The sequence below is a fragment of the Strongylocentrotus purpuratus genome, unplaced genomic scaffold, assembly GCF_000002235.5.
Source record: "Strongylocentrotus purpuratus isolate Spur 01 unplaced genomic scaffold, Spur_5.0 spur5_scaffold_13, whole genome shotgun sequence".
NCBI classification, from domain to species: Eukaryota; Metazoa; Echinodermata; class Echinoidea; order Camarodonta; family Strongylocentrotidae; genus Strongylocentrotus; species Strongylocentrotus purpuratus.
The window spans coordinates 338,824-349,422 of record NW_022145598.1 but is presented as its reverse complement, the minus strand read 5'-3'; the positions used below and the strand labels follow the sequence as shown (position 1 = coordinate 349,422).

General features: G+C 37.8%; 1 protein-coding gene across 1 annotated transcript; it reads left to right on the top strand.

Annotated features, from left to right (window-relative positions):
• Positions 1 to 171: 171 nt before the first annotated feature.
• On the top strand, positions 172 to 10,040 carry LOC755742 (probable E3 ubiquitin-protein ligase RNF144A-A). The gene is made up of 9 exons (XM_011670889.2): positions 172 to 292; positions 2,419 to 2,941; positions 4,498 to 4,602; positions 5,449 to 5,509; positions 6,290 to 6,450; positions 6,965 to 7,098; positions 8,065 to 8,209; positions 8,835 to 8,924; positions 9,771 to 10,040. Exons 2-9 carry the CDS (start codon positions 2,516 to 2,518, stop codon positions 9,909 to 9,911), a joined length of 1,263 nt encoding a protein of 420 aa, XP_011669191.2. The 5' UTR covers positions 172 to 292; positions 2,419 to 2,515; the 3' UTR covers positions 9,912 to 10,040.
• Positions 10,041 to 10,599: the final 559 nt, after the last annotated feature.

Genomic DNA, 10,599 nt, shown 5'->3' with positions numbered 1-10,599 from the left:
TCCTAAGGTACATTAGGACTATATGGTTTAATAATATAACGTATTTCCTGGTTGATTTCGTCTTTTTAGCACCCATAGAACTCGAAGCCTGCCATTATTCATTGAATATTTACACCGCTACGCTCAACTGTATATTGGCTTCAAAAGAAGGTGCTACATACAGCGGGTGAGCTTGTCGATTGTTTCTTGTAATTTTACAGGATTACGAACAATAGAATACGTGTATGAAGTATGCGACGAGACAAGTCATAACAATAATAACATCGGGAATGTCTGGCTTGTTGGACCCAATGTAAGATTGAATAACAATTATAATTTTCTTTTTTGTAGAAGAATTTATTATATTATGTTGGGTTCATGATGATGCAGTATTGAATGTGCCGTTGAATCTGTATTCTTAAGTTACATACCGGCGATTATTACCGTCGGTAGTCGGTCCTCATTATGTGTTGATTCATCTGTGCTTGAGCATGTTGAGTTGCGACTAGAGGTCTATGCGTGACTGGCGCTGGCGCTGGAGACGTCGAGACTGAGCAAGGTCAATAGAGAGACTGTAGGCGGTGTCACACAGATAAATCCTGACCCATCTTGGACCCCCATCTTGAATAAACCAGATTTTAGAAATCTATTTTTTTCATTTGAGTCGGTGACAGACTGGTGACAGACAGGCTACAATTTTAATCTGGATAACTAAAATCCTGATTTTGGCATTGGCATTGCGCACGAGCAGTTTAATCTTCTGAATGGAATATCCGGACATCGCTAGAAATCAGCACTATTGTCCAGAGCTGGTCTGTCTACCGGTCTATAGTTTAGGTAGATTTGCATTGTGACATCACACGTTCAATCAAAAGTAATGCGCAATTAACGCGTCTCGTTAAATACGAGCGGTTATAATTGTGCGCAGGTTATGATAGCGCGTTAAAAACCATATGCCAGCCAATCATTAATTAAGTCGTTGACCTTACACTCAATACACTGACCTTAAGGGGATTATTTCAATATTAGTGTCAGACAGAAAAATCCCTTAAAAAATCCTTTCAAGGGAGAATATTCTTCCTTTGTTAAAGGATTTTTTAAGGGATTTTTTAAGAGATAATTGATGACAGACAGCCAATTCAAAGGATAACTACAATGCAGATGATTGGTCTCTGTCTGACAGACACCGCCTTGTGAGTGTGAACATGCACACGAGCAATCTGCACGAGCACGAAGAATTTTGCGCATTGAGCGCTGTACACGGGTACAGTGAGTTTACGCCCTCTCATTGGCCGATCCGTTTGAGTTGCTTTGATTCTCGAATTCAAATGTGAGAGGACTTACTTAACCTAAGTTAAAGATAAACTTTAGTACTGGTATTATGCGATTGCATTGTGAAAGAAAAGGTGTGGAAAGGATCAGAAACAGTTGATCATGTAGCATGTAAGTATTGGTGTGCACTGCAAGGTTCTGGAGTCATCAAAATCATAATAAATTTGACCGAGTCTTGGTAAAGTAACAAGCACTAACATAGAAAGCTATATATGGGACAACACACATGGTGTCGGGGCTAGTACTACCTTGATTTCCGTGTCTTTCTAGATGCTCATTACTCAGCCAGTATACATTTTCTTCCAAAATTGTTTGGCACATGTCATTTATTTGTAATCTTGAACATTCAGTATAAGTTTCGTTTGATTCTGTGAGAATTATTTTTATTTTTTTTACCAGTACTGGAGTTTATCTTTAAGCGCAACTTAAGTTCAATGGCAAAGTCAATCAATACGTAATATTATGTCACACCATAGAGATTTTGACATGTCATGATTTAAACAGGTGACGCACTTCACACATAACTGACAAACACACAAAATTGCACACACATCAAATAGAAAAATCAATGAACTTTCCAGTTTGTAGAATGACGAAAATGACAATTGTTCGAACTTAAAAAGTAGTTACCTAAGACTTAAACTTTAGTGATGTTACTTCACCTTTTAAGGATGCTGAACAAATCGTAACAAATAGAGGGTTTGACTGAATTATCATAATTTTGGTATTGGGTGAAACAGAAAATCGCAAGCTTTCTCCTCGCACAAATATCTTATAACATTGAGTGAAGGGGAGTCAGCGATAGCCAATAAGAAGGGCCCTTGTTGGCGCCAATTTAGTAAAATGAGTCTGCAATTTGCTAAGATCGGCTTTGTGCGATAGATACATGTACACACAGCCTCAACCCGAGTGCAGTATATATATAGTGAACCCATGCGCATGCATCATCTGTTTAGAAATCATGACCTTTATTTGAACAATTGTTGAAGATGTAGTTGATTTTGGGTATGCTATACAAAATAGTAGTTTTTTTTTTATATGAAATGTAATACATGCAACTTTCTCTTTTGATTGAAATCATATTTTTTTCTTCTGTTTCATAACCAGAACTGGAGACTACAAACATACTGAACATCCCATGACAACAATGGTATTTTTATAACATTATTCATGGCACTTTGAGGAAACATTAAAGAGTGAAGAGATGGCTGGAAAGGAAGCATTTTGCATGTCCAATCCATTACAGCCGGAGAATAGTCCAGATGCCATCCGTACCTCAACGTCCCTACGGACCTTATCTCTTAACGACGAGACCAAATCACTGTCTGATCAAGGCTGCTGCAGCACCAGCACCACATCAGACGAGAACTCCTTCCCAGACGTCTCTCTTCCCTCGTCATCATGGCGGACCCTGTCATTGGATGAGCAGCTTCTCAGGGGGCGAGGAAGGGGGTCCTCCTCCCAGCGCCCCCCCTATCATGAACATTGCTGTCGTAGGGTATCGTCGTGTCAAACCATCAGCGGCAATCTTGCGCTGGACCCCATGATCACCTGTAAACTATGTCTGTGTGAATGCAAGCTTCACGAGATGCATCAAATGCATAGGTGTTCCTGTATTTACTGCAAAAAGGTATTAAACCAGATTATGATATGATTACTGTCAAACCAGAAAGTCTTGTGTGCTTGGAACTGTTGTGAATTTAGCATGTGGTCCACTCCTGCTTAGGCCAGGGCTTAAATTAATCCAAGGCCGCCCACCAAGGCCATGGCCACGGATGCCCTTTTGATTGGCCTCAATGCCCCTCTCATTGGCCTTAGAGATTTTTTGTGCCCTTTCCAAAACTTCCTATTTGTGCTGTAATACATAAGAATGTGTCCTACAGAAAAGTGGCCTTGCCCTAAAAATATTGAAATTTAAGGCCTGTTAGGCACTTCAAATTCCTACCCTTCTTCCTCTTTTGGTGACTAAAAAGAAATATTTATGATCATGAAATGTTGTCTGTATTGGTAATATACATGTATATACGGTATGCATGTTTGATATTCAACTTTCAAAGTTGGGTCACATCACTGACGAAAGGCTGTAACTGAACAGCTGGAGAGAAAAATGATGTGGTAAAGATTTTGTATTGGGATCAAAGATTTAAAGATAAAGTTGAGTTCTGGTCATGCGATTGCATTGTGAAAGAATCGATCAGAAAAGGTTGATCATCTAGCATATAAGTATTGGTGTGTACTGCAAGGTTCTGGAATCATAAAAATGATAAGAAATTTTGCCCAGTCTTGGTAAAGCTACAAGCACTGTACACATAAATATGGAATACACAAATATCTGGTATACAAATCTGTTGCATAATAACAATGATAATGCTCACAAATTATTTTTCACCTCTTCCCAGAACTCAACCTTCTCTTTAACTTTCAAACAGTAATCTTCATCATAATTGTATGTGAATTTTGTTCAGTTCACCGGAAATAACCGCAGAAAACAAAACCAAAGTTGAATTTGACAACCAAGGCAATTGCTTAGGTCTCTGCCTAGCAACCTAAATTTACATTCAAGCAAAAACTCTGGTTCAAGTTCAAGTTTCATGCTGCATAATAATCAAATTATCCTCTATCACAAAGCCTTTATCTTTCTTCATTATGTTGAAGAAAATATGTCGTGCTTTCAGATGTTGAAATTCAAGTTTTGCAAGTTCAAGATGTTTATTACATGTATCTTGGCCCAGATCTACAAATAATAGTACAGCTGTATATATTATCTTAATCCATACTGTTTTGTTGATTTATAGGAAAGTTAAAGGTATTTCCATTGTGTATGCTAATAAGTATTTACACGACATTGAATTTAAGGAATTATAACTATAATTGACATAAAAAGATTATTTTGTTGGATGTTTTTGTCTGATCAAAGCTTTATTGCAGGAATTTGCAGCTATCAGGGTGATGCAGTCATCAGATACATGTGTACTGAAATCCAAGATGTAATAGTTAACATAGAGGACAGAATAGCCTGGATCGTGCAAAGACACCAACAACTATGAATTCATATTGGCATATTTGTTTACATTTTGTGATCACCCCTTTACCCCCACTAGTTTACTTGTTGTCCTGGTTTCCTCCGTGCCTCGCCGTTGACCAGTGTCTCATTTATTATTGTGTTTTGCATCTTTCCATTATCAGTGTCTTGAACAGTACTTGGTGGTCTTGACAGAAGAGGGCGCTGTTTCTATTGTAACCTGTCCGGACGCTGCGTGCAAGGAGCACGGCAGGATAGCAGATGAAGAGGTAGGCTTACATGTAGCTTAGCAAGAACACAGCTTGTTGAAATATCAGATAGCTCTTCTGAAGTACTGTTTGTACAAGCTAATAGGTCACATATAATAAAAAGTTAACTGGATGAATCATATTATTACTTCATGAATCCAATTTTGATAGTGTGGATAAAAAGCCCATACAAGAAGCAAACGTAAGCAGGATTGTATGAGTAGGTAGAGTTATGCAACAGTTTTTTTTTTTTTTTTTCTTTCTATCCTGAGGGTTCATGTACATGAACATGTAAGTAAATGTTTAAGACTTCACCTTTTGGTTGCAATACAAAACTCTTTACTTCCCAAATTTTCAGCTGTTAGTAGTGTTTCCCAATTTGACATTTCTAAATTGAAGGTCAGTATTAAACTACATGATCATAAGTCAAGCTTTTAAAGAGATTTAGGAAATGTATCATCTTCTCTGCCATTTATCCTAAATGAATTTCCATGCCTGAGATGTTTGGGTTTGTAGTCTTTGTTTTATTGTTGAATTTGATTAAAGATATCATCTTGAGGAAAAACTTTTACCAGTACATGTACAGTATGTACGGTGTTCATCTACAGGTTGTATGTCCATGTTTCGGTTTCAGTATGAAAATAACTTTCTTCATCAAAGAAAAGATAAGTAAGACGTTTATATTCATGTTAAGGGCTTCCTTCCCACTACTTGGATGTTGTTTAGAGAGGTTTGAAAGGGGGGGGGGGGGGTTGAGATTGATAAGAAAGTAGGTGTACCTTTATCAGTGTATCACATAAATCATTTATCTGTGCATGTAAAGCATTGATTAACAATTGATTTTTCCTTTTTTATCTTCTTCTGAAGATTCAATTGTTGGTAGATGATGCTCTCTTTGAAAGGTTCAAGAAAGTCAAGTTCATGAAAGGTAAGACTTATATTCAAAGTTATGAAAGAACAACTGTTTCATGATAAAATGTACAATGCACGATTGTGTCAAGCATGACATTGTATCCATCTTAAACAATGTGAAGGTAAACTGTAAGAAGGGCATGGAGATATAGCTCACATGATCACACACATGATCATACAGTATGCATAGTGGCAGGCCGTGGTTCCATGGACCTATTTTTCTCTTTACCCCTATTCGCTATTCATTTACACTAAAACTGTTTTGGTTGTGATTTTCTGCATCAAGTCTTTAGGAAAGTGACAAAATGGTTACTGTTAGATCTCTCATAGCATTTTGATAAGAACATTGTGATTGGCCTTTTACATTTTAATTCTTTGTCATGAATATCTTATTTAATAGCAACCTCTCTATATAGGAAATATGTCAAAAGTGGACAAATGATATGTTATCTCCCTTGATGAAGAAATACGTGTTGTAGAGCCTGATTAGAAAGGTCCCTTGGATAGGACGTTAAATGGAGGATCCGTGTAGAGGAGAGTCATTACCTTTGCACGTTAAGAACCCACTGCACTATTTGTATAAGAGTAGGGGGAAACCCCCGGTGTAGTGGTTCACCTGCACACACCCCAGTATACCAGTATACCCAGATGGACCTTGTGGAAGATTAGCCCTGTGCTAAACAAGTTATCCAATAAAGTCTACTACTACTACTAAAATGGTCTCTTTTCACCTATTCCCTTCCTTGGCCTTAATGGACAGGGTTAATGATGTATTTGATCATCTTTGTTTCTATAGAAGTGGAGTTAGACCCAGGCCGTGCATGGTGCCCTAGGGTAGGGTGTAATACAGTCTGCAGACAGACAGAAAAAGAAAAAGAGAAACAAGAAGAGGAACGACGGAAGGTTAAAGGAAAGAAACTCATCCGTATCAACGGGAAAAAATTCAACTGTTCCAAGGTAAAGCGTCCTGCTTTTCTCATTATTTCTCCAACGAGCCAATGAAAGGTGTACTCTTGCTAAAATGTTCATGAACTGTCAGTGACAATGCATTGAGAACAAAAAACAACCTGTTACTAAGTTACTTTAGGTTTGTAGTGTATAATCCGACCCTGATTGCAAGCTGTTTTGAAAGCAGAAAGCAGTCAAATTGAATAGCTGGCTAAGGTCTTTCATGCAGTTCATATCTGTATACATGTACATTGAATTGCCCATTTACAAAAGTTGTTGGGAGCTCGGGGCTTTGGACAGGGTATAAACTGTATATTTATACTGGAATTTATTAACATACATATATACCCGGTAAATAAAATGTACCTACTTTCTTGAAATTTTGGTAAAATGAGATTAGTATTCTAATGACACTGAACCTCTTGGACACTCTAATATTACATTTAATGTAGGGGTTAAGAAATCCATAGTTTTATGTAATCTGTTAATATTTGTCATGTTTTTTTTTTAATTGCTTGTACAGTGTGGTCTTACATTCTGTTCAATCTGCAAAGCTCCATGGCACGGTGGAAGACCTTGTAGTAAACTATCTAGAGGAGGAACAGGCAGCACTTCAGGGAAGTCTAGAGGAACATCTCATATCCTTGATATGTTAGGGTTAGTATTTATATTATATTGACTGGGCTTGAGGGGGATACAACATTTATTGCCTGAACTAGAACAAATGTTTGCCCAACTCGATTGCCAAATTCCTGGATGTAAAGCCGTGGTCACAAATGCCATTACGAACGCCGTACGAAATGGAGATTCGTACGAAATTATCGTTTTACAAATCTTTGTGACCTTAGCATAAGACAGCGGTAAATATGGTCTTATACTGACTGATAAGCCTTTTCAGGATTACAAACAAGTGTAATATGATTTTGTAAATCCACTGCCCAGATGTTTGATATGGATAGTATTCAGTCATATCTTTTCCTGTCACAGTTAAACCTGTATAGAAAGACCAAGCTTCTACAACCAAATTGGTATGTTCCTCAAGAACATTGCTTCTCATTGAAATTAATTTACATAAACTTGTACTTAGCAATATAATTTCTGTTTCCCCTGAGTGGTCTTTATCTACATGTTTCTCTGTAATTCTGAAGATTATTTTGTACTTAAAGGGGAACAAAATTCATCAGGAGAAGATATGTGCAGTTGTGTAATTATTCATTTGTTTGAGTTAGTTTTTTGCTGAAAAGGAGAACATACTTTTGTGGAGAACTTAATATCAATATAAAAATGTCTAACCAAATGAGTTACATATCTAACACAACATACTCCACAATCTTTGCTTCAAGAATGAAGAACCATTTACTAAACCAAAAATATTGTTTGCAGAATCATCTGGTGTGTCAGTGCTCCGGAGAGTACTTGTTCTTTTTTCATACGTGTACAGAAAGAACTGCCGCATGTAGCTTGCACATTTGTGTGGAATGTAAGACAACAAAAAAAAAAATCGACAATCGCTTGTTAGAAGAGAATCAGGGTATGTGACATGTGCATGTACTTCTATGTCTGTGGTCTGTGTATACAAGGAGCAGTTTTGTCATTTCTCTTGTTTATTTCAATTCTTTTCAGTATCCAGAAAGATGATTCAGATGAGGTATCAATCAAGCGCTGTCCGTTCTGTCATATACCCATTGAAAGGGATGCTGGGTGCGCTCAGATGATGTGTAAGAACTGTCAACATGTCTTCTGCTGGTACTGTCTGGCAAACTTAGATGTGAGTATAGATAGTCTTTAATAGGGAAGAAGTAGAACAGTGAATGAAGAGGGAGGAAAATTAAGTGAGATGCTGTGAGCCTCTAAACGGAATCCTAGCAAAGCTGGCCAGGGGTAATATTGGACCACCTTGAGCACCTTGTGAAACATGTGCACTATAAAAAATGTAAAAGAGGAGGAAAAGAAGAGTGAATTTTAAAAAATGTAGGAAAAATGAAAGAAGTTCAAGAAGAAGAAAGTGAGAAGAGGAAGGATAATGAGTGTAGTAAAGTCAATTAAGAGAAAGATGAAAAAGAAAAAAGAAAGGAGGGAAAAAAAGGGAAAAAGGAGTAGAACAAAGAGATTATGAAATAAAGTAAAAAGTGAGCTGAAGAAAGAATAACTTTTCCAGAAGAAGTGCAGAAATCTGTAAAGTAGTAGTAAACGAAATAAAGAAATAAGTAAGAAACAATTTGAGGAATTTGTAGCAATAACAGTAGTCAGGCATAGTGGTAAAAAAGGGAGAGAATTCTTTCTGGAATCTGTAAATGATTGCTGACAATGAAAAGGTGATGTGTTCATATCTTGGAGCCCTGCAATGTCTTTTATGTAATATCAAGTCACACGTTATGTTTCCTCCGATACAGAATGACTTTCTGCTGCGTCATTATGACAAGGGACCCTGCAAGAATAAGCTTGGACATTCCAGGACAACGGTTATCTTTCATCGAGCTCAGGTACAGTTCTTTCACTCAAGGCAGTTTAATTGTTAGAATGATTTGGATCTGTGTATATTTGAATTTTTGTGTAAAGTTTTGTTAGCATTCACCTTCTGCATGAGACCATGTTTTTTTTAAGGGGGGGGGGGGGGGGGGGATTCTTAGGGTAACCAACTTTTAGCCAGAGGTGAGGGTGAGACATTGAAAGGGAAAATGAGCACTTATAATATTTAGCGGCGAATCAGGGGGGGGGGGGGGGGGGGGGGGGGGGGTATGGAGCACCACTTTTTCTTAATTAACACCCCACCCCTTGAGCAAAAAATTAATAAATATATATACTTATATTTTGAAATGGGGGGGGGGGGGGGGTTGGCGCAAACCCCTAGTTTTTACGGGGGTGATTACAAAGTCTCATGCAAAGTAGAATATGAAAGACTTTAAAGCCTATCTGCACTAGTTTGGCCAGGAGGGATTAGACCTCCCTGGCAGATGGTTATCTCATCAAATCAGCTCACAATTAACATAAGAAAAAGGGGACCATGGGGGATCAACGGATACCCATTAGGCATTGTCGGCTATAAAGAGGGCACAAGTAGAGCAGTCCCGCTTCAAATGGAAGATGTGCTTCATGAAACCTTGTAGAAAAATATTCTGCAAATTGTGAAAAGCTGGCAGGTTTGTTTATTCAAAGCTGTTGGAGTGCCATTTGAGTAAAGATTGATCTATGAATATACATTTAAACAGAATGATGTCATTGCAGAACCTGTGTAGGCTCCTCAACTGGAATTTGTTTATGCTTGTTCCTTACTGAGTGAGTAAAATATATTGCCTTGCAACAGTAATATTTTCTTTATCTCCCTACAGATTGTATGTGTGTTTGCTGGTTTTGGATTCCTGCTTCTCATCGCGTCACCGTTCCTTCTCCTTGTAGCCCCATGCATCCTATGCTGTAAGAGTAAATGGGGCAACATGTGTGATGACATAGATGAAATACCAGAGAGTTAGAAAACAGGACTTTATTCTCTGCAACATCTCCCTTAAAGGGATCTGGTAACTTTGTCTCAGATTCTGAAGAAAAAAACCTGGATATAGCTCAAGCTGCAATCATAATTATAAACCTTTAGGACAGTCAGGAACCCCTTGACTTTTACAAGCCGATCGCCTGTCTGATTATCAAGATATTTATGATTGGAATTACAAATTTTGAAAACTGTTTGCCAAATGGTTTTCATAACTCTACAGTCTATTGGGGAAAACGGGTATGGTAAAACCAGTCACTCAAAGATTTTTACTTTTTTGAGGCACTTCTTAATCATTTTGAAGCACAATTTTTTTAGGGATTCAATATTACACCATATCACAGACACTGATAACATGTAGGGCCGTGCATTTCAGATTTAACATTGTTAAACGATGCCTTTAAACTGTGTAAACCGAGAACCAGGTGTTTCGAAACAGCCTTGTAACGTAGCTTATTTGGATGTACTAATAAACAGAAGACTACAGCTCGATTGGTTTCTGTGAATGTAGATGATCTCTGATCTGGAACCGCCTTGTAATGTAGCTTTAATATTGGGACGTAGCGAGACACACAGTGGTACTGTACTCAAATTAACTAAGATTTTCAGGCTTCTAACACATGCATATATTATGCTAAAAACCTGCATGTTTATAAGTCGCTGCAGACACAGCA